The sequence below is a fragment of the Coptis chinensis genome, chromosome 3 (genome assembly GCF_015680905.1).
Source record: "Coptis chinensis isolate HL-2020 chromosome 3, ASM1568090v1, whole genome shotgun sequence".
NCBI classification, from domain to species: Eukaryota; Viridiplantae; Streptophyta; class Magnoliopsida; order Ranunculales; family Ranunculaceae; genus Coptis; species Coptis chinensis.
In genome coordinates, this window is record NC_141458.1 from 78,035,436 (window position 1) to 78,061,259 (window position 25,824).

At 37.3% G+C, this 25,824-nt stretch overlaps 1 protein-coding gene and 2 pseudogenes across 2 annotated transcripts; 1 reads left to right on the forward strand and 2 right to left on the reverse strand.

Moving 5' to 3' along the window:
- Positions 1-298: 298 nt before the first annotated feature.
- Positions 299-745, reverse strand: LOC147510943 (uncharacterized). Its single transcript, XM_086598301.1, has one exon. It carries the CDS (start codon positions 743-745, stop codon positions 299-301), a length of 447 nt encoding a protein of 148 aa, XP_086454427.1.
- Positions 746-11,483: 10,738 nt separating this feature from the next.
- Positions 11,484-13,414, reverse strand: LOC147510944 (molybdate transporter 2 pseudogene; annotated as a pseudogene). Its single transcript, XR_015219115.1, has one exon. The product of XR_015219115.1 is annotated as a molybdate transporter 2 pseudogene (transcript).
- Positions 13,415-20,614: 7,200 nt separating this feature from the next.
- LOC147510945 (secreted RxLR effector protein 161 pseudogene) lies at positions 20,615-21,415 on the forward strand (annotated as a pseudogene).
- Positions 21,416-25,824: the final 4,409 nt, after the last annotated feature.

The window sequence follows — 25,824 nt, forward strand, 5'->3', positions numbered from 1 at the left end:
TACTTCAGTCTAATACTCCTTATCTTTTGCCTTACTGGCTTTGCCTCCTTTCTCATGTGTAACCGATGACAAGCGAACTCCGGGTCCAACCCCGTAACCTCCTCAATGGTCCATGCAAACACGTCCAAGTTTTCTGACAAGAACTGAATAAAATCTCTTTTCCACTCATCCGTCAAGCGGGACCCTATCACGGTAAACCTTTCCTCCTCCCCTCCAATATTCACTGCTTCAATCTCGTCCATCGTCTTTGGACCTGCTACCGCATCCCCTTCTCCTCCACCGCAGCGCACTATAATTGTTATGCCTGCCTCTTCCTTGGGTTTGAGTTTTCCTCGTCCGACCCTCGGATCAACCGCTTAATTGTACCCCTATGACTGTTCTTGGCCGTCACTTGGTCTCCCCGAACTTCATACATACCAGAGGGAGTGGGAAATCGTATCACTTGATAGTAAGTTGACGGAACGGCCTTCATCTCATGAATCCACCGCCTCCCTAGAATTGAATTGTACTGGGAAGACGAGTCCACCACCATGAACCGCACAAACACAATCACGGGACCTGTGGTTACTGGTAGTAAGAGCTCTCCCATTGGCTCAGTCATGCTCCCATTGAATCCATATAAGTTAGTCCGCTCCGGCCTCAACTGTCTATGATCAATCCCCATTTCTTCCAGCACCCCTTTAAACAACAAGTCCACGGCACTGCCGCAATCCACCAATACCCTTTTCACAATATAATTACCCATTGCCACCGTGATGACCAATGCGTCTTCATGGGGAGAATCCACCGCCCACAAATCCGTGCTGCTAAAGACTATCCTGTCCCGGTCCTCCGCTTTCCCCACTCTTGCTCGTGATCTATCAGTCCCTTCATTAACCTACTGGATGCTCACAGTTCTTCGTACTCTGTCTCTATGAGCGTTATGGCTTAATACTTCTCCACTGAAGATCACGTTAATGGTTCCCAAGATATGATATTGTCGCGGTATACCCTCCTCGTTCTGTCCTCCCCTTATAAACTCCCTCATCCTTCATTTTTCCACCAAACGCTGAACCATCCACTTTAGTGCGTAGCAGTTGTCAATCTCATGATTGTGTATCTGATGATAAGGGCAGAAAGGTTTACCAAGTATTTCTCCGGGTGTGTTCCGCGGCCCTTCATATCCCTGCATGTTCTTTATCAGCGGTAGTATTTCGCTCAAGGATCTATTCAGTGGTGTAACTTCCACCTCGCAGTACGGCTTTCTCTCTCTGTTCTCCCTTCTAATCCCTTCTCGGCTTCTTTCGGCCCGTATTGTGTATCCGCGGTATCCACTCCTTTCCTTCTCGGTCACATCTGCCTTCCTTGTTTCCCTGTCATTCTCCAAGGATAGCACTGCCTTCCCGGATCTCTTGGACTCCTTCTGCATACTATCCTCATATCGGATATACTTCTCTACCCGCGGATACAAATCATGCAATGTTGCAATCTCATTCTTCGCAACCTACTGGTGTACTCCTGTCCCTGGCCGCAGCCCCCTTTCAAATGCAATCACTGCGGTCCTTTCATCCAGGTTTTCGACCTTCAATGTCATAGCTTTGAACCGACACAGGTATTCTCTTACTGACTCTGTGGACCTTTGTCGAACGTTGAATAATGCAGAGATATTCACCACCCGCTTTTTCTGATAAATGAAGTGATCTATAAACGCCTGCTCCAATTCTTGAAAGCTTCTTATACTCCGGCTGGTAGTCGATAATACCGATCCGCCCCCTTTTAGGCTAGCGGGGAACATCATACATTGCAATCCGTCATATCTAGTCGCCAGAGTGGCATTTGCTGCCGGAAATGAAGGATGTGGTCCACCAGATCGCCTTTTCCATCGTACCTTTCGAATCTAGGTTGGTTGAAACGCTTTGGGACTTTCGAAGCCCAAATGTCATCCGCCAATGGGTTGCGACTCAGCCCAGCCATCACCTAACTAGCTGCGCTGCCGCGACTCTTCGTTTGCTGCCAGTTAACTTCCCTATCGCTATTTATCATTTCTTGCACCTCCTCCACCGTCAACTCGGTTACCGGATTTTCCACGAGATTCGGCTCATTATTCTCTTCTTCTTCCGCTTCCTCGCTCACCTCTTTATCCATCTCTTCTTCTTCCCTTTCCATTTCCCTTCTTAATTCGTCATTCTCTTCTTTTAGCCTCCCTATCTCTTCTCTCATGAGCCGCGTCTCTTCCGCTTCCCGTTCCTCTCTTCTATCTCCTTCTTCCTCAACCACTACCTCGGGCATCGGTTCTTGTGCAGCCACCTTCTTCGGTCTCCCTACTTGTTTCTTAGGTGCCATCTCTTTCTTGCTTCTTCCCCACAGACAGCGCCAAATGTAAGAACCAAAAACCTCTCTAGAATAAAGCACTAATGGCTCTCAAACACAACACCAAAAATCCTCTCAACTCACTCTCTCTTCTTTTCTTTCTTTTTCTCTCACTCTCTGGAGCGGCCCCCCTATTTTCTCTCTTCTTCTCTTCTTTTTATACCTCTCCACCTTCTATCTGGGCCATCCAGCTGTCCCTTCATCTGACGGCCTCCTGTCAGTCGTACCCAGGCCACGTTTGCCCTAGGATTCCACTGCTCCCCAGCCTACCCGGTTATATTGCCTCCCTTCCTCTTTGACCCGGTCCTCTGTTATAAAATGGGCCACTACAGTTATGTTGCACATCAGTTTGGTATGGCTTTCTTAGCAATATTGTTTGATGAGGTAGCTGTCTGAGACATGTTTCTTTATATTCTTTTGTGCTCAATTCCCCACATACGTACATTTAGTAAGAGACAATTTTATTTTTTCTTAGGTTGACCTATTTATAAGCTAGAAGAATAGTTAAATGAATAAGAACCCATTGTTTGCTTGGAAACTCAGTGTTTGAAACATCACCAAAGTGGTCGATGGACTATAGTTCTTATCCAATATAATCTACATCCATAATGAATGATTGAAGTTTGTCTTTGGTTCTGAAGTCAGCTCTTTTTCACTAACTGGAAATAGTTTCTTTGCCTACATCATTTGGATCATTTGGAAAAGAAAAAACACCAAAAAAGAAACAGGAAAGCTTTGATTTGTACAATAAAAAAAAAACGTAAGAATGTACCATAGTTTGTGTTCTTAATGGTTAAAATGTAATGATCAAGATGAAGATATTGGTAAGGATTTCTTCGTAATATGGCATTTAATTGTTTAGATTGCAAGGGCGGCTCAAGGCTATTCAGGGCCCTAAGCGAAGTTCGAATAGGGGGCCCTTCTACAATTAATATCAATAAAAATTGTTTACAACTTATTACTTTATTTACGTTATTTCATCATATGAGTGCAAACCCTCATCCTTTATCCGGGCTTGGGACCGGCAATATATTATCAAAATACTTTGGCGGATTTAAAAGTTTTTTTTTTTTTTTTTTTTTTAATGCGAAGAAATTATTTTTTACGTACATTTCACAAACTTCAATTAAATTTCATTTTTCTTACTTTTTGAGCTGCAAAATCACTAATTAAATCTTTGTATTTAAGTTCTTCTAGAAAATCTCTTTCTATAGATAATGTAGCTAATCCACTCAATCTTTCTTGTGACATGGTTGATTTTAAGTAAGATTTAATTAACTTTAGTTTTGAAAAACTCATTTCTGCTGAAGCAACGGTTACAGGTACTATCAACAATATTCTATAAACTATATAAGCATTTGGAAAAGATTGTATTCTTTTTAGATAGTTCAATATTTTAAGGGTTAGTTAGACTTACCCCCGTTTTTCAAAAAATTAGTGATACCCCATTTGAGTGATCCAACGGTCAGATTTCTTCATCTGAAAAAAAAAAAAAATTCATCTCGTAACCGTTGGATCTTGCAATTGGGGGGGTATCACTAATATTTTTGAAAATGGGAGGGTAACACTAATTGCAACTAGTAATGGCGGGGTAAGTCTAACTAACCCATATTTTAATTGCGGATTCATTTTTGGTATCTAAAATTTCTCTTAGTAGTCTTAATTCTAAAAACAAATTTGTACCATCAATATCACAACTCTCTCCATGTTTCAGAAAACTTTCAAGATTAAGACAATATTCTTTTAACCTATCATCATCTATTGATTTCAATTTTTTCACGTCAAATAAAAATCCAAACATTTCTTCAAAACTTTTTATATGTTCAAATCTATTATTAAAAGATGATATCGCTTGATCAATTATATATAAGAAAAAATTAGTTCTAAATGACTCTTCAGGTGTTTGAGTTACTTCATTGTCAACATTCTCATCAAATTGTCTCTTTCTCCGAATTACACGTTTTTCACGAAATACCGGTTCTATATCCATTTGACGTGCAATATCCACGGATGCTATTTTAGCTTTTTCAAAACCTTCTTCTCTGTACTTTTAAAAAAATGTGATTAGACCTTTTATTTGATTTATAGCCATATCAATGGGCATATCTTTAGATTGTAAATCCTTACTAACCAAATTCACAGTAGCTAATATATCATACCAAATAACCATTCCAAACAAAAACTCATAATTTTCTAAATCATGCAATGCTAGAGTTTCGGGTTCACTCTTTGTTTTTGGATCCTCGCTAATTTTTGCTAGCTCAAGTAGAGCATCCTAATTTCTGGCGCTTGAGTAATCAATGCTTTAACACTCTCAACTCGACTTTCCCAACGTGTTGGTGACAAAGTCTTCGCCGTATATTTAGTTAAATACTTATATAAAACATCCCATCGTTTTGTAGAGGAAGAAAACAAACAATAAATACGTTGCAAAATTCCAAAAAATGATATTGCCTTTGAACAAGAATTCGCCATATCACATAATACTAAGTTAAGACTATGACATCCACATGGAGAGTAAAATGCTCTAGGATTTATATCTAACAATCTTTTTTGGATGCCTTGATTTTTACCTTTCATATTTGATCCAGTATCATACCCTTGACCTCTTATGTCGTTAAAATCTAATTTATATTCTTCTAAAACACGTAATAGCTCATTAAAAAGTCATTTACCCGACGTGTCTTCTACTATTATAAAGTCTAGCAAATACTCTTTGATTCTTATTATGAGACTTGAGGAAACATCTACACAACATAATATGACTGTCATTTGTTCTTGGTGACTAATATCAGGAGTGCAATCAAGTTTAACAGAATAATATTTTGCTTCCTTAATTTTCAAAATAATTTTATTTTTTATTTCAGATACCAACAATTGTATCAATTCATTTTCTATATTGTGACTAAGATAATGAACCTTTAATTTATCATGTTTGATACGCCGGAGATGTTCTTGCATAATTGGGTCAAACTCTGCAATCATTTCAATTAAGCTAAAAAACAGACCATTATTAGCTTCATAATTTTCTCATTTTTTCCACAAAATGCCATATTGTTTTTAGAAATTGTCTTAACAACAGCAATAATTCTTAGTAGTACATTACTCAAATCTTCTTTTTCCCTATCAATTTGCTCTTGGATATGCTTATCAATTGATGTTTTGCTGTTTAATATTTCGCTTAACTCATCCCAAAGTGTCAAATTATCAATGTGACCAGTAGAAAGTTCATGTTTTTTAAGTTTGGTACCAATATTTTGCCAATCATCAGCCCCTTCACCGTTTAATTGAAATTGGGTGCAACTTGAGTTAAATAACTTGCAACAAAAACAAAAGACCTTATTGCAATATTTTGAATATACTAACCAATTTATATCAAACTTCTCTCCATTTGGTGCTACTTGGGTGTAAAATTTAGCTGAAAATTTTATTTTTGTCTTCATATCAATAGGAAATTCTACGTCACTAACTCTAATTGGACCCTTCTTAACTAACAAATCTCTTAGTTTTGTATTAATTTTACCCCATCATCCAAGGTCATAAATATCTTGAACTAAAGAGTTGGATTGTTCATTGAGGTTCTCATCAATACTAGTAAGCAAATCTTCTGTTGAGTTATCATTTCTTTCATTTGTTTGATTTTCTTCAATGTTATCTTGAACAGAAACACTAGGAGCAAAATTTACATTAGGATCAGTATCAATGTGTTCTATATTTTCATTAATTATTATCCACTTCTATTGGTTGGTCAGGTTGTTCATTTACTAAATTATCACTTGAACTAACCAATTCACTTTGTTTATAGTTTTTTATAAATTTAAAAATAGCTCCTCTTTGAGATTCAATCGCCTCATCTACTTTTCTCTTTTCTTGACGTTTTTTTATTACCGGATTTATACTTTCGGTTCATGTCAAAACAGTAAAATAATATACAAGCAGCAAGTAATAAGCAATAAGTCCTCACATAGTCACATAACATACCAAAAAATAAAATAAAATGGAAACAATCACCATGAGATGAAGCTTAATTGATAGGCGAAGTCACGTTTGAAGTATAGGGTAAAAAAGTAGACAATGCATGAGACCACGACAATCACTTTGGCTAAGCAAGTAAGCAACTAGTCCAATTATACCTGTTAAAACCACTATCCACTATCCAAAAAAGAAAAGAATGAGTTTGATTGAGTGGAATTAAATTAGAATTTAGAATATAACAATTTAACAATTAAAGTAAAAAAAGACACCAATCTTTTCTTTTCTTTTATCTTTCTTGAAAATAGAGAGAAGAAGAAGAATATAGAGAGTCAGAGAGAATGAGGGATTATAAAACCGAAGAAGGAAAAAAGAAGATGATAGAGGTAAGAGTGTATTGTTATTTTTATAAAGAGATTAAGAAGAACGTTGATTAGTTATGGAGGCGTGCATTATATTGCTTGAGAATTGAAGGCGTGGGAAACGGTGGAGAAGCTAAAGGCGGAGAAACGAAGGGTCTGTTCTCTGTATACCATTTTTTTTTCTCTTCCAATGTAAAAACATTTTTTTTTCTCTCTTACCGATAGTGGACTGGATAGTGGACTGGACTGGAATATATTTGGGGGCCCCTTGAGCTGCGGGGCCTTAAGTCGTTGCTTATTTTGCTACATGGATGAGCCGGCCCTGTTAGCTTGAAAACTATGCCTACTTGACCCTTAAATCAAGTCTCTTAGAATGTTCAAAGTGCTTGACTGACCATCTTGGGTGGTTGAAATGCTTAACCAAGAGCCTATACAAAAATGATCCCTACTTCACGACAGAAAACCCCTAAGTACTAATGTACCAATGAAGCAGACCTACAGATACTAGCAGTTAGATACAAACAGTAAAATGTGGACAATAAGAGCATCTCTAGGTGGAAGTGTCACCTCCACATTTACCTCTACAATTCGGAATTTCGCGAAAAACTATCTATAGGTGGAGGCAAACATGGAGTTATCACCTGTCTAGCCACATCCTTAGATGCAAATTTGTGATTTTGGATGCGGATGCAACGCGGCAGTGGTAATGTCACACGCCACTCCTAATGTCGCCCAAACATTTTTTTGACTTTGACCACAACACACCGCGCCATTACTAATGTCGCACAACAGTAGGAATGTCGCGTGGGGTTATTTTTTTACTTTTTCAATTTGGCGCGACAGTGGGAATGTCGTGTGGGGGTTTTTTTTTATAACTTTTTTCAACTTGGGGTGACAGTGGTAATGTCGCGCACGACAGTACCAATGGTGAGCGGGGTAGACTCTACATACAGATTTGCGACTGATATTTGCCTCCAGCTAGAATTAGTTAAAATTTGAGGATACTTTCTTCAAATTTCGGCCTCAAACATACAAGTGATACTACCACCACCTAGAGATGCTCTAAGACCACATATATAATGATTAGATATAAACATTTTCCAAACTTGAGAACTTATACTTGTTTCATTAGCATGAAAGCCGTGAATTTATGAACTGTTGCTATTGTGGTTTGTCCTACACATGGTTTTTAGGTTGAGGCACATCACTTAAGCTATTGGTATTTGTTGGGGCGATAGGTCACTCACCATGTGATATATATGAATTTGGTACTGTTTTGGATTTGTTCACAAAGGGGCGCACCCCCTCATGCCATGTACAAGTAGAATTCCAGTTTTCAGCAGAAAACCAAGTTGGTTCAAAATTTCATTTTACACCGAAATTTCATAATCCTATATATATAAAGTTAGGGTTTTTTACCCACAAGTCATATGTGAGAGAAAACCAATTTTAAGAAAAACCAAAATTGAGAAAAAAAAACTCGTATAAAGAGATAAAACTTGTAAAGAGAGAGATTAATGAAGAGGGATCTAGTAAGTTTGGAGAGACGACTTGAAAGGAGTGATTGTACTCTTCATTCCCACACTTATAAAATTATTTGTTCTTGTGGAAGTAGGCATCATTAGTCGAACCACGTTATATCTTGTGTCTCATTGTGGTAAGTTACTTTACATTATATTGCTATTACTTGTTTGTGATAGTTAATTCCATAGCTTAGGTTGTGGTTGTTGGTTGTAATGAAAGTTTAGATTTTTAGATTGGAGGTTAGATTGTCCAAGTGCAAGCTATCTTAGTGGGGATCGATTGGTATCATTTTCCCCAACAAGTGGTATCAGAGCTGTGGTTAGATTAATCACAAAGATTGTTATCCAAATCTTGCTCAAAAGGTGTTTGATTAAATTCCTAAGAGAATGTTTGAGTTGGAATAGTTTGTTGAGATGGATCAGTCTATAAACACTCACATGACTAGTCTAAATAGAAGTAACTACACTATTTGGAAAACCAAGATGGAAGACTTACTTTATTGCAAAGACTTGGCACAACCCATTGAGAATGGAGGAGTAAAACCGACAGAAGTATCCGATGCAAATTGGAAGATGCTTGATAGAAAAACTATTAGGTACATTCGACAGTGGATTGACGATATTGTATTCCACCATGTATCCCAATAGACTACTGCTTTTAGATTGTGGAAAAAACTTGAAGACCTCTATGAGAGGAAGTCTACGAGCAACAAAGTGCTACTCATTAAGAAGTTTCCTAACTCGAAGTACAAAGAAGGTTCTTCAATGTCTGAGCATCTTAATGACGTACATAATTTCATCAATTAGTTACATTTGATGAAGATTCATATGGGTGATAAAGTTGAGGCTTTGTTACTATTGAACTCTCTACCCGACAACTGGTGGGAGACTTTGGCAGTTTCTCTTGGCGAAACCGCTAAGGATGGAATCGTTTCAATGGAAATGGTTACCGGTGCATTACTGAATGAGGAGACAAGAAGGGGTTCATGAAGTATGTAGCTCCTCTCACTCAGAGATTCTTGTCACAGAGAAGCGGGGGAGAGGTAAAAGTAGAAAACCACCTTATTCTAGAGGTGGTGGCAGAAGTAAATCTAGGGGTTAATCTAGAACTCCTAAAACAGAGAGACAATGTTACTATTGTGCCACCAAAGGTCACTTCAAATATGAGTGTAGAACACTGAAGAGGGATGAGAAGAATAACTGTGTACATGAAGACATTGTAAAGAGGAATAGAAGCACAAGCCACGATACTACCACATTAGTAGATGATGGTATAGTGAGAATTATTGTGTCAAATTGTGGTGAGTGTTGTGTTAGTACCTCATGTCAGGATATAGAGTGGGTGATAGATACCGGAGTGTTCTATCACGTCACACCGCACAGGAGTTTCTTCACTACCTACAAATATGGTGAATTTGGTGAGGTGAAGATGGGTAACAGTGGAGTCTCGAAGATTACAGGCATTGGTGATGTTCATGTAGAAACTAATGCTGGCTATACCTTGACACTCAATGATGTAAGACATGTCCCTGACATTCGACTAAGCCTAATTTCCGATGGGAAGTTAGATGATGATGGTTTCCATAGCTCGTTTGGTAATGGGGTATGGAAATTAAGAAAAGGTTCCTTTGTAATAGCCAAAGATAAGAAGAGTTGTTCGCTTTATAAGACACAAGCTAGTTTGTGTAAAACAAAATTAAATGCCGCATAATGGCATAAAAGACTGTGTCATATGGGAGAGAAAGGCATGAAAGTTCTTGCAAAGCAAAAGGCCTTGCCAAACATCAAAGGTACGCATTTAAATAGATGTACTCATTGTTTAGTTGGAAAGCAACATAAGGTGTCTTTCCAAAGATTCCCTTCTCACCGAAAGGAGAATGTCCTTGAGCTAGTACACTCGGATTTATGTGATCCCATGAAATTGAAGTCCCACGGGGGAGCTTTGTACTTCTTGACTTTCATTAATGATGCATCAATAAAGATATGGGCATATAGTTCGAAGACCAAGGATGAGGTTCTCAGTGTGTTCAAGAATTTCCATAGCATGGTGAAAAGAGAAACAGGGAAGCCTTTAAAGTGTATTTGTTCAATTAATGGGGGAGAGTACATTGGGCCGTTTGAAGAATATTGCAAGAGTCTTGGGATTCGTCATGAGCAGACAGTTCCCAAGACACCGCATCACAATGGTATAGTCGAGAGGATGAACCATACCATTGTAAAGATGATGAGATGCATGTTGTCTCACTCTAACTTACCAAGGAGTTACTAGGTATAAGCAATTCGCACAGTCGTACAAGTGATCAACCTATCGCCTTCGATGCCTCTAAATAGTGATTATCCAGAGAGAGTGTGGTCAAGCAAAAATGTTGATTATGGATACTTTAAGGTATTTGGGTGTAGAGCATTTGTTCATTTCTCAAGGATGAGAGATCAAAGTTTGGCCAAGCAATGCATTTTTCTAGGTGAAGGGGATATGAGAAGTTTGGTTACAAATTTTATGATCCGATCAACAAGAAGGTAATCCGAAGTCGAGATGTTGTGTTCTTGGAAGACCAAACAATATCAAACTTTGAGAATGGTGAGAAGCTAGAAGCTTTCATTGATGATCTTGTTGACTTAGAACCAGAAGTTCAAACTGTGAAACGAGTTGCAGAAGGGATTGAGAATGCAGATAATCATGGGTTTGAAGCTCATGATGATGATCATATTGCTCATGATAGGATTGAACCTATTGAGATAAAAGATACAGATAAAGTGCATGAACCACTACTTCAGTAAGAAGTGCATCCTCCTGAGCCACAAGAAGATGAGGTGAGAAGATCCGAGAAAGAAAGACAAGTTTCAACCAGGCACCCACCACATATGTAGGTTTTACTATCTGATGGTCGAGAACCTATGTACTATCAAGAGGCTATTAAAAGCATGTAAATTAGTAGGCCCAGCTATAAGAGTATAAGACAAGCTTCATCGCTAGTGTTTGTTCTGTTGTAGAGAATAACAACTACTATTAATATTTACTAATTAATAAAATTTCATGAATTTTTTGTTTCCGAATTTTTGCAACCAAACGTTTCAAATGTGTACTAATTAAACACCGCATAATTACCATATTGTGTATTTTTTACCGAATATTTGACCGTACCGTTTTTTTAGTCACCGATTAATTCTTGTGTCGTATCCCGAATTACTAACAAGGGTTGTAACCACCAGGAGGACCTGTACCGAAATTCTTCCCATATATATATATATATAGACATGTTGTGAACGTTTGAGGGTATAAATAGGTGGTAAACACCAAGAAAATGCTATTTAAAAGCATGCTCTACATGTGAAATGCAGGATAACATAGAGATATAGGCTTAACAAGAACTACAATGAAAAACTAAAAAAGGCATAAAGTGAGAGGAGTTTAAAGATTGAGCAGATTATGCTAGTGATACATATTCATAGTTACTAAGGAGAGACTTCTCTTGTTCCAATGCTCGGCTCATTTCATTGAATAACACCACTACATTAGGTACCAGCCCAAGCCCCCAAGGGAACGTATACAACAACTCTTAAAAATTGACACTAGTTTCAGCATCAGAAGGCCTTGATTTGAAAAATCCACCACCACCTACAGAGCAATCCATCTTTCTCAGCTTCAAAACCAAAAACAGTACAATCCCACATCCGAAACCCAAAGCCGCACTAGACCCAGTTAAAGACACTGCAGCACAAACCAACATTACAAAAGACTCTTCTTTACTGTTCATATCTCTTGAAGCCATAGCTAATTCAATCCCAGAAAATAACAGAAGCACTCCCAAAATCCCAATAGGAAACTGACTCAATATCCTCACAAACGAATTCCCAAAAACCAGTCCCAAAACCAACTTCATGACCCCTAAAAAGAGTACTGAAGCCCCACTCCTTCCACCAAATCTGTATTGCCCAGCAAGTCCCCCTGCACCATGACAACAAGGCATTGCTCCAAACCAACAACCAACTAAGTTCATTATTCCAACACTAACTGAAACTGCTGTCGCCGATACATCTTTTTCAGGGAAAAGATCAGTAGACAATTTACAGACTGCAATCACTGAATTCAAAACTGAAAGCGGGATCTGTGGTATTGCAGCGCGAATAAATCCAGTCTTCCAATCATCCCATGTAATCTTTACAACATGAATCTTAGAAGGACCAAATTTAAGTTGTTTAAAAATCGAAGGGTCACGTATAAAACAAAGCAATAAACCGAAAATGAATACCAAGAAAGCAGCTGGAATTGCCGATAAGATACGCAATCTTCTTTCACGGCGTCGTCTGCGCTGGTCTAGTTCTTCTGATTCAGTTAAAGACTCAACCCCATCGTCACCCGAACCAGTAACAAGCACTATAAATAAGAGTGCAGATAATGCGACAATTAGGCCATCGAGACCAATCCAAGAACGAGAAGCTCCAGATTTACCAGTAGCGAAATTCTGATTATATCGAATATATTTAATAGCCGAGAAAGCAAATTGTAAACCTTGCGAAAGCTGAACACCGCGAACAACGGGTAAAGGAATATATTTATAAATAACAGACATGAGACCAGTAACACCAAGAACGAGTAAAACAGTAGCAGTGGAAATACCAGCAGCCATAATTTGAGGAACAGTAAGATGAGTTTGTGATTCAGAGATAGCAACAGCTGCTATTGATTTCATGGGCTGAACTGGCATAGGGACCCCAAAGAGAAAGCCGGTAATGATGTTGTAGAGTGCAGTGAAGATTAAGGTTGTGCCTAGATCAAGATGGTTGACTATTGACAGTGCTAGAACTATAGGGATGTATGTGCCTAAATCACCTACTGAACCACCTAGTTCTGACCAGACATTGGTCTTCATTTGGAAACTGGTTCTGAATGGTAAGTTGCTCCAGCGGCGTTGGAGGAGTGGTGTAGTTGTTTGAGTTTGAGATGATGGTTCCATTTGGGAGTTGAGAGCGTGTAATGAGGAAATGATGTGTGTTGTGTGCCATTTGTTTGGAGATGTAGTTGGTTTAAAGAGATTCAGAGTTTTGGATTCAGTGGCCTCTTGGCTTTTGGCTTACAATAAAAGGCAGTTAGACTGTTAGACAGTGGGTGCGATTTCAGGTTTTTTAGACCCCTTCTCTGTTTGCGGCCCTGGGCAATGCCCATAATAATTGTAACAAAATTGATGTACAGTATTGTAGACAAATTGGTTTTTCAATCGCTTTAATGTATTCTAACCTACGTTATACTTGTTTCAACTTTCAACTTTCAACTTTCAACTTTCAACTTTCAACTTTCAACTTTCAACGACATTTTAAATCACAGCACGTAAGCCTAATATCTAATTCGTAGTTTTATACCTTAGGAGGCCAATTGTTAACTGTCCAAGTTAGCTACAACATCACGCCATCAACTTCATCCGTCCGTGGATCCAATTTTTCTTTCACTGGATAGGTTTTGCCACTGCTAAAATCTCAATCACTTTCATACTTTCATGTAATAGTAATTTAGCCTAATAATAATATTAGCGAAAAAATTATATAGATGCCCACCATTGAATCCATATGGGACACCTCTTCATATGTGTTTATCCTGGTAATATTTTATCTTGGTGTTTATCCTGGTAATCTTTTATCTTGAAAATGATGTTACTTAGTTGTATATAAAGACAACTTCCTCTCATTCAGACTTATCTCAATTAATAAGATTTCTCTCTATCTCATTCTCTCCATGATTCAATCTACTTAGACTAGTGTGGTGTTCTTTCTAAAGGTGAAAGAATTAGAATCAAATGTATTGGTATTGTCTTATAGAGTTAATAAAACTTAACAAAGCCAACACCTGACTTAGAGATTCCAATTAATTACTACATTACTTAAAGTGCGTTTGTTTACCAAGAATTGTACTTGAGGAGTGGAATTAATTAGAATCTTTGGTGGGCCACCCACTTTTGGCTTGTTTGGGAGGCATGGAATCCACTAGAATTGAATTCCAAATGGACTCCAACTCTTTTTCTTAAGTCTTTGAGAGACCCCTGTTAATCCAATGGAATTCTAGACTATGGAATCGGTTTCTTATATCTAATCCAAAAATGGAAAAAATAAAATAAAGTGAAAGTTGGAGTCTATTAGAGGATTCTATACGACAACCAAACACAAAAATTTAAGTAGGAATTGAATTCTAATGATTTATAAATGTTTGCCAAACACACATTTTGTAAGTTGGAATTGAATTCTATTATAGTGGATTCCATTTCAATGGTTTCCAACTTTATTCTATTCTTGATTAGTTTCCAATTTCAGTTGCCAAACGTACTCTTAATGTGAAAGCCTTTGTAAAATGTAAGTCAAACTTTGGTGATTTATATTTCATATCATATCGAGTTTTGTTTAATCATTTGGGAATGCTAGGCTGCTAAAGAGTAACAATAACTCATTGCATGTGTGCAGAGTTTTGTGTAAGCTTTTATGGCATGTTATGCTTATTGCTAATGATCCTCAATAATTAATAATAGTACTACTTAATTAAGCTGTGTTGCAATGTTGAATTATAAATGTAACAGTGAACGCTATATTTGTTCATCATGAAGTAGTCCATAACTCCATATTTCACAATTAGTCTAATGAGTCTATCATCGTTGTTTGTAGATAATCAATTTTTGGTCTAGTCCTTTTAGTGTATAGATTCCAATGTTTTCCCTAATATTTATCTGCCGGTTTGAGAACTAATCCATTTTATGCGGTAGATTTATAATCCAGTCACAATAGAAACAATAGAGATGTATTAAGTAACTTTTAAAGGTCAAAGCCCATACGTTTTATTGGTTCTGGGCCTTAAGTTAATAAAACACATCTCATGACATTAGCTTCTTGAAGCCATTTTAACTTATTTTGATGAATATAATTCATTATAACTCCGTTTTCAACGCATAAATGGTTGTTACGATAAGTAATATTTGGTGGCTGTTATACATATGACTCAAAATACTGGCCCAAATCTTGATCTAACGTGAAAATTTGATGCCTAAATTTTGTTTATTCTGTTACAGTTACTTGAAAGATGTCAAACCTTACTAAACTCGATTTTCAAACTCTTTCAATTAGAGGCGACAATTATTAATCATGGCAGTTAGATGGCAAGATCCATTTACAATCTAAAAAACTTGGTGATGATATTAAAGAAGGAAACAAAATGAGTCCAGAGGAAAATGCCACAACTCTCATATTCCTACGTCATCATATTCATAACGACTTAAAGAATGAGTACCTAACAGAGGAAAACCCAGCAGGTCTTTGGAAATCCCTGAAGGATAGGTATGATCACCAGAAGATGGTCATACTACCAAATGCTCAAGGTGAATGACTCAACTTGAGGTTCCAAGACTATAAGACGGTTTCTGAATACAACTCTGCTTTGTTTAATATAGTTTCTCGGTAGAAATTGTGTGGTGAAAAGGTAACTGATCAGCAAATGTTAGAGAAATTTTTTTCTACCTTTCATGCCTCGAATGTGCTCCTACAGCAACAATATCGAGAGAGACGATTCTCCAAATATTATGATCTTATAACATGTCTTCTTGTTGTTGTGGAGCAAAATAGTAACCTTTTAATCAAGAACCATAACTCTAGATCAACTGGAGTGATGGCAATTCCTTAAGCAAATGCCAACCTTGGTAAAGACAGAGGAAAAAAGGGACGTGGGCAAGATAAATTCTCCAAAAGAGGAAAATCTAAAAGAGGTGGATATAATAACTACTCTAGAAGAGATAGTTATATACGCCCACATAATAGTACGAAATTCAAAAAGCAAAACAGGTGGTCCGCGCCCCCTACTAAGAAAGATCAAAATCAAAATTTAGAGAGCACCTGCTACAGATGTGGAGAACCTGGGCATTGGTCACGTACTTGTCGTACACCGACACATTTGGTAGAAAAATACAGGGCCTATGTTAATGCCATGGAGATGGAGACAAATGTGGTGGAAGGATTTCATACTGGAATACCATTGGACATTACACCCTTGAATTGTAATGATTTCTTCGAGGATGCTGATGGCCGACCTCTCAGTAATGAAGCGTTTGATGCTATGTTTGAACCATTACCCAACTAGATCCAGAATATCTAAATTTTACTATTACTTATCTAATTAGTAGACAACTTAGTTATTTTTGTTTTAAAGTTTGATTTTTCCTCATTATGTAATGGTAACTATTGTTTTTTCTATATTATTTTGAGTTGGAATTAGAAGGTATTAGTCATTATTCTGTGATTGTCTAATTACGTTAATTTATTTTTATTCTATGGTTTTCTCTATAAAGGTATGGATCGTGGAATGCATGATTGTGAGAAAAACTTATGTCTAGTTGACAGTGCCACAATACACACAATACTGAAAAACTAGAAGTTTTTCTCAGAGTTGGTTTTTAATCCACGAAATGTATCCACCATAACAAGACCGGTACAAATCATTGAAGGCTCCGAAAGTGCCCATATCATGTTACCAAATTGTACTCATATATTCATCAAAGAAGCATTGTTTTCAAGTAGTTCCAGAAGAAGCTTACTTAACTTTAAAGACATCAGAATGAATGGGTACCATATGGAAACCATGAAGAAAACAATGAATATTTATGCATCATCACTAGTATGGGAAGCCAGAAGCTTACACTTGAAAAACTACGTGCTTTCTACTCGAGATTATACTATACCAAAATATTATATGTGAAATCACACTCCGTCATGAGCCAGAAGCTTAAATCTAGTCAGAAACTCAAGCTAAGTCCGAAACTTAGTGATACTAAAGTGTTAACTCTTTGGCATGATAAGTTAGGGCAACCTGGGATAAATATATTAAAGAAAATAATAGATAACTCTAACGGGCATTCTTTAGCAAACCATCAGTTAATTTTTCCAAATGAATTTTTATGTAGTTCACAAGGTAAACTCATCACGAGACCTTCTTTCACTAATATAACTTTAGAATCACCAACTTTCCTTCAAAGGATACAAGGTGACATTTGTGGCCCTATAAATCCTCACAGTGGACCTTTTCAGTATTTCATGGTCTTCATTGATGCTTCCACATGTTGGACATATGTTAGCCATCTTTCTTCTAGAAATATGGTTTTTGCTCGTCTATTGGCCCAAATCATTAAATTTAGAGCTCATTTTCTTGACCAATCTATTAAGTCTATAAGGCTTGATAATGCTGATGAGTTTCCTTCTCAAGTTTTTGATAACTATTGTTCATCCATAGGGATAGATGTTGAGCACCCCGTTCCACATGTGCACACACATAATGGTTTGGCTGAATCTCACATTAAGCGCCTTCAACTTATAGAAAGGCCACTAAGATTACCAGTTAGTGCTTGGGGACATGCTATCTTGCATGCATCAATGTTAATAAGGATTAGGCCTATAGCCTATCACAAATTTTCTCCTACACAACTTGTCATAGGTAATCCACCGAATATCTCATACTTGCGCAAGTTTGGATGTGTGGTTCAAGTCCCCATCCCACCACCTCAACGCACTAAGATGGGCCCCCAATGAAGGTTGGGGATTTATGTTGGTTTTGACTCGCTCTCTATTATTTGGTATCTAGAACCAATGACCAGAGATGTATTTACTGCACGCTTTGCAGATTGCCATTTTGATGAGACAGTATTCCCGCTGTTAGGGGGAGATAAGAAAGTTCTTGAAGAATTCCTTATCCTAGCAGGACAACCCGTTCCAGAAGAACGACAAGAATTGAAGTGGAATACTCCCACTCTGTCTCATCTAGATCCTAGAACTCCTCAGTGTGAATTTAAGGTTAGAAGAATATTACATCTACAAGAAATTGCAAATAAATTGCCTGATGCATTCAATGATGCAAAAAAAGTGACTAGGCCACATGTTCCAGCTATGAATACACCTGCTAAGATTAATGTCCCCATTGGACAAAATTTGAATATAGGTGCAAATGAATCTGTTACACGCCAGAAGCGTGGCAGACCTATAAGCTCCAAAGACTCGGCTCCCCAGAAGAGGAGGTCCACTAAAAAATTATGCCCCAATAATACTCTAGAAGAAGTTGTGCAAAATACTCCATAATAGGTTATGCACGAAACACCACTTCCTCTAAAACCCCGGTAGAGGTTATGAACGAATTAACTATGGAAACCTCTGAAGAGGAACTAGTACTAGAAAATGATGAGATCTCAATATTCCATGCATATTCGGGAGAAGTGTGGGACAGAAAGGATATGACCGTCGATGACGTATTTACATATATGGTAGCTACTGAAATATCCAAGGGCAATGACGAAACTGAACCACGTAGTATAAAAGAATGTCGACAAAGATCTGATTGGTCAAAATGGGAAGTTGCCATCAAGGCAGAATTAGAGTCTCTCAATAAACGTGGTGTATTTGGACCTATAGTACAAACCCCAGAAGGTGTTAACCTTGTAGGTTACAAATGGGTGTTTGTTCAAAAACGAAATGAGAAAATTGAAATTTCTCGATATAACTTTCAGATACAAATGGGTGTCTTGTGGCATAAGGTTTTCTGCAGAAACCTGGGATTGATTATGAAGAAACATACTCTCCTGTTATGGAAGCTACAACTTTCAGATATCTAATAAGTTTATCAGTTTCCGAAAGCTTAGATATGAGACTCATGGATGTAGTGACTGCCTACTTGTATGGGGACATAGACAAAGATATTTACATGAAAATCCCTGAAGGATTTGGTTTGCTTGAAGCAAAATCAAGGAGTACGTACTCAATTAAACTAAGACATTCATTATATGGTTTGAAACAATCCGGAAGATTGTGGTACAATCATCTTAGGGAATATTTGTCTAAGGAAGGGTATGGAAACAATGCAATTTGCCCATTGATAGGGTTATATACTAAAAGCATTATTTTTGTATTAACTCTAATTCTTTATATTTTGAATGAGAATCATATGGGCAAATATTATGCATATTATATATGTTATTAGTTATATGCATGTGTCTAATACTTTACGTTGTAGATGATATGGTGTGAACACACAGAAGATCATATCATCAGTACCTTATAAAGTATAAGTAATCGTTCAAACCTAGATGGATTTGGACAAACCATTAGTACGGTTGTAGTATAATCTGGTATTAGTCTATCTTGACTATAGGATTACACTAGTACACTTTGTGTGTATTGAACAAGACCAAGTGAGGTTATTTCTCATTATACTGACTATATATGAGAACAAACGCCTCTATTATTATGGATGTTTGTCCTCCTAATCCGGATATAATAACGGGGACTTATATGCATTGTGCATTGGTTTAAATCATCAATGAGTGAGATTCATTTGTGAATTAACAAACTCGATGGATTGGGTAATGACATTGTATGTAAGGTGTGCTGTTTATTATAGAAGGAATCCGTGTCCCGCAAGAAATCGGGTTGATGATGTCCCCTTGAGGAGCTCAAAAAGATTGTCATGTAAACCCTGCAGGTGAATTTATTCCGACATGACAATGAGGTTGAGTGGTACTACTCAAGGACATAAGAAGTTGATTAATGTAGTTGTCAGTAACTTGACTTAATCAACGGATATTCGATATCTTAAACACGGGGAGATCAACGAGCATATAATATGGAGCCCATAAACGCTAACACATAATTTGGGATTAGGGCGGTAGTGCAACAATGCCCTTTAGTGGAATAAGCCATTTGTTGACGGACTTGGGCCATGTAATCTGGGCGAACATAGGAAGCCCAAGTCCGTCAGGAGGTCCAACCCTAATTTTTCCTCATGGTCCCTATTGTAACCTATAAATAGAATACTCTCTCTCTCTCTGGCTGAAATGCACTATTCACTGTATTAGAAAAAGTGGCAAAGAAAGATAGATCCAAAATTGGATCTAGCTTTGTGAGAAAGAAGGGGGTTGGTAGATCGTTGTCCACACAACGTCCAATCTATTCTAAAGGAATATAACAGAAGATTAAGGGGTTGATTGTTGATTCAGATTCATAAAGCTTGGATTCTCAGAGTTATCAAAATCGAATCTAAAAGGTATGTTCTCTATCCAAAATCGTGAGAACCCCATTGATTCCGCTGCGTGTGGGTACTCACGGTTTGTAGAAATATTCGTTCTAAAAATAACGGTTCCTACACCCATGTGTCTTTATAAAGAAATCCTTAAATGGATTTGCAATACTAGCCATTTATGTGGATGACATAAATTTGATTGGAACTTTGGAAGAGCTCGAAATAACTGCTCAGTACCTAAATAAGGAATTTGAGATGAAAGACCTTGGGAAACAATACTTTGTCTCGGCTTGCAGATCGAGAGAAGTTCTAGTGGTGTATTAGTCCATTAGACTAATTACACCGAGAATGTTTTGAAATATTTTCATATGGACAAGGCACATCCATTAAGTACCCCAATGGTTGTCCAGTCACTGAATACAGAGAAAGACCCATATCGCCCCGAAGAAGAAAATGAAGAAGTATTGGGTCCTAAAGTACCATACTTGAGTGCAATTGGTGCATTAATGTATCTAGCACAATGCACTAGACTGGACATTTCTTTTTCTGTTAATTTGTTAGCCAGGTACAGCTCAGCTCCTACTAAAAAACACTGGAACGGCGTAAAACATGTCTTAAGATATCTACGTGGAACCACGGATTTAGGTTTGTTTTACTTAAAGGATTCTAAAGGTTCCAAGTTTGTGGGATATGCAAATTCAGGATTTCTGTCAGATCCTCACAAGTGTCGCTCCCAAACAGGTTATGTATTTCTTAGTGGTAATGCTGCTATTTGTTGGCGTTGCACTAAACAAAATTTAGTGGCAACTTCCTCTAACCACTCTGAAATTTTAGCTCTTCATGAAGCTAGTCGTGAATGTGTATGGCTAAGGTTATTAATTAGGCATATTCGTAGTTCTTTTCAATTACCTTATATAATAGGTGTTCCCAGCATTATTTATGAGGATAATGCAGCTTGTATAGCCCAGATTCAAGAAGGATTTATAAAAGGAGACAAGACAAAACACATTGCACCAAAATTCTTTTACATTTATCAACTTCAGAAGAAGAAGCAAATTAAGGTCGAGCAAGTTCATTCCAGTGACAACGTTGTTGATCTCTTCACTAAATCACTACCGAAGCATTCATTTCAAAAGCTTGTATATTGGATCGGCATGCGCAGAGTTCACCACCAAGCTATATAAAGACTTGACTTTATCAGGGGGAGTAATATAACAGGGGGAGCATCCTGAAGAATGTGTCCCAGGACATATGCACTGTACTCTTTTCCATTATCTAGGTTTTATCCCACTGGGTTTTCCTAGTAAAGGTTTTTATGAGACAGTATTAAGCAAGTCACAATGATTCTGAGTAATGTTGTACTCTTTTTCCTTTGTTTTGGTTTTTTCCCACTGGGTTTTCCTTAGCAAGGTTTTAATGAGGCAATTGTCATTGGATAGTTATAGAGCATCCAGAAGAATGCTACAAAAGATGCATCAACCAAAATTTCCACAAGAATGGTAGACGTCCAAGGGAGAGTGTTATGAAATCCGTGACCTTATATGGATGCCCACCATTGAGCCCATATTAGACACCTCCTCATATGTGTTTATCCTGGTAATCATTTATCTTGGTGTTTATCCTAGTAATCTTCTATCTTGGTGTTTATCCTGGTAATCCTTTATCTTGGAAAGGAGGTTACCTAGTTATATATAAAGGTAACCTCCTCCTATTCAGACTTACCTCAATTAATAAGATTTCTCTCTATCTTATTCTCTCCATGATTCAATCTACTTAGACTAGTGTGGTGTTCTCTCTAAGTTGGTTTAATTCTAATAGTATAGTAATAATAATAAAAACCCTGCTCTATTATAAACCCATGGGCCCCGGATACTTTGGGTCCAAGCTTATACACCCACTCTTAAATAGGGGTGGAACTCGGGTGGGTTGGGTCGGGTTGAGGCATAACCCGAGCCCAACCTGAGTTTCAAATGTTTCAACCCGAGCCCGGGACCAAGCTCTAGCCCGATGAATTCTGGTTGGGTCGGGTTATGTCAGGTTGGTCAAACTTCTCGGGGTTTTTTTAGAATTATGAGATAAAAAACACTAAAATTGAAATCTTTTAATGAAATCAAAGAGAATTGATTGCTTGAAAAGGAAACTAACCTTGTTGATTACATTTTTCTCTCTAAAATAGAGATTTCAACCTTATTTTTTACAAAAATAGAATGATTGAAAGATATACGTACATACATGCACATGGGCTCGGGTTTTTTAGTTTTTTGATATTCTAACCCGAGCCCAACCCAAAACCGAGTCGGGTTTTGATTTTACAAAACCAATCCCGGACCACGGATCTGACATGTTAGCCCAGGACCAACAAAATTCTGGTTTTAGTCTATCAGACTTGGGCTAACCCGACCCAAGTTCCACCCCTACTCCTAAACAGGAGTTTTGTTAAAAGATCTTGGCGCCTTCGTTTTTCTGAGAAAAAAATTAGGTGAAGGAAATAGTCGAATTTCAAAGCAGATTATTGCAGTGGGTATCTTGCTACTGATTCACTTTGATCAAATTTCAAACTTGAAAGAAAAAAGCTTACGGACCTCCGTGGGTGAGAAAGAACGGTTGTTTTAATTAAGAAATGAGAATGTAATTCGAATTTGTTCGAGCATACAGCTAATCCTGTCTTTGTCTATGCCAAGTTAATCAGCTCCCAAATGTGCATATTTATCCATTTACATTACTGCATTACAGCCTTTCTTACGCATAATAAACAAACAACTTATAACTTTTACTGTCTTTTGTAGGTTACAGACCATTTCAGACCACTTATCATAAAAGATGCATTTTAGCACCAAACGGAGCTCTATTAACACTTCTTATGAAAACACAAGCTATTATGAAAAAAGTGTTGAAAAAGTCAAAGTCAAAGTTAACGGTTAAGGACTCAAACCCAGAAGACTGAAAATTATGTCATTAACTCATAAGACTGGAGATGGATGGCCTTGTCTCAAAAGTAGCCTTGCTCAAACCCTAGCTTGCTCACGAAGAAAGAGGAAAAACAAAAGCATAAAAAACAAAGCAAAAGTAAAAAGCAAATGTGTGAGGTGTCTCAATTGTAGAGGGAGAGGGCAAATTAGTCATTGTAAAAAATAGGAGTATAAAAGCAAAAAGTAGAGAGAGAAAACATTATCCACAGCCCAAAAATTGAAATAAAATTTTATCATGTTTTCTTAGATAGATTTATATCATTGTAATTTATTTTCTTGTTTTTTTATTTCTTTTATTTCAATCTATTTGTTTTTCTTTGTTTTCAAGTTCTTCATTGCATTCAATACTTGCTTTCAATATATACTTGTTTTCAATTTTGTCATTTCAATCAACTTGTCTCTAAACTTCCTTGTCATTTAAATCTCAAGAATACAAGTTACACTCATTTAAGGACATCAAATGAGTGTGACTTGGTGATAAAGTTATCTCCTTTCCTTTCTTTTCACTTCATGATTTAATATCACATCAACTTCTATGTTTTCAATGTTTTTCCCTTCATAAGCAACTTGTTTTTCAATACCTCTTTAGTTCTAGAACAATGACTAAGAAAAGTTGAAAATGTTATTGTTTTTATTCATCACCATTTTTCCCATCTTAAGATTTAGGATGAACTTCAACTCATAAAACCAAACTCACCACTACACATTCAATCAAACCCACAAGTCCTCTAATATAAACTCTGATCAGTTCTCATGTATGCTTCCTGAAGGTTGTTCCCCAGCCTACTGGTCTAGGGTTACCTCAGACACAACCATCCGTATTGACCTTTAGGTAATTATGTACGTGGAAAAGCAGTCCATTAACACTCAAGAGTCCTTGTGCTCGTCTCAGCATGTTCCTCAATCCAAGTGCATGAAGTACGTGTTCCCAATTCCTAAGTGGTGTACTGTTGTCCATGGTGCCACAAAATAGCTCATGTTCTCGTAGTATTGCCATTTTGATGTGTATTCTCACTTGCCCATTCTCGACTTTCCCACCATCATATAAGACTCCAATATGTGTACATCTTCCAAATATGTATAAGACACACAATGGCTGCAGCAAACCAGATGTCTTTTGTGAGTAGGCTTCTAGACTTACAACAGTATAGTTAAGAACATTTGTCTTTGAGAAAATGTCAGTGTTTAACTTGAAAGAGTCTTTTTGATAGTTATGCGACCAGTGAAAAAATGAATTATATATTTTTATCCTTAATGGTTAAAAATCACCTTTGACAACGCTTCGTTCAACTCTGGGGCGTCTATGTCGGGAACTAATAGTATAGTTGGTGGATTTTCGAGCTCAAAAATTACTTACATGCTTGGGGCCGGCTTGTCTGCAAGCCATATGACCATACTTTATGAAGCTAGACATTTAAAGGATAATGCCAGGCAGTTGTTCACATGCAAGCACAGGTGAGGGATCGATCAAGATTGGATGTCACAAGTGGATAAATGAGGAACCACCATCCATGACCTTCCTTGGACAATTTTTGGTTCTAAGATAGTTCTTAATACCAATTCCATGTGCATGCCATATTACTAGCCAAAGCAGCCGGCCCATGTCCCAGATGATAAGTGCTCAAAAAGTGCATTTTAACCCTCGATTATACCTCTTGTTTAGCCATCTTAGTGGACTAACAGTGCTTCTAAGTCATGTTTTATGATTCGACAGGTAAAAAAGAGAGTTTTGTAGAATATTAGAGAAAAAGGGGTAAAACGAAGCAATTCGGAGCATTAAGGATCACATAGGAAGCCCGTGGATAATCATGGAGAAGGCCAAGAAATTGAAGCTATGAAAGATGCAACTTTGACCTATTTTAAAGCCTATTTGGAAGCTCAAGGCAAAAAGATTTGTTGTTTGAACTGAAGCCCGCTAAAGAGAAAAGAAGGATAGAGCAAAAGAGGAAAAACAGACTCTTGCGTCTAGGACGTAAGGCCCGTGCGTCCAGACGCGACTCTTGTGTCTGGGACGTAAGGCCCTGACACTGCCTCCTTTTGTGTGTGTAGATGTGGTATATGAATGATATAGATAGATGATGGTCGTTGAACAAAAAGAAGCGTATCAAAACCTAATTATCCCTCAATAAGTAAAGGATGAGTAGGGTATCGTTCCACTTTTAAGTGTATGTTTATATAAAGGACAGGACTAGAAAGGGGGTTTGAGGGATTAAAAACTATGATTATAGATATTGTAGATTCTAATGCTAAACTAAACTAAACTAACTAAACTTATACTAAAGCTAAGAATTGGAAATAAGGAGAGAATATGAAAGAGATAGATTCAAGAGATTCAAATCCACCAATGCTTTTGATTCAATGACCTTTTGCTTCATGTTGTTCTCCAAGTAGACTACAATCGGGCAATCGAGCGAGTGCCAATGCCTTTTTGGGTGAAACATCGTTAAACAATTAACTCTACTTAAGGTTGTTCCTATATTCATGTTACTAGTATCTTCTTTCCTTTTATGTGAGCTTGGGCAGCTATTCAATGAATCACCATCTAAGGCAAACACAAGGAATACTTCCCTTATACTAAAACACTACACAATTAGAAGAAAAGTAGAGAATAATAGTATAATATT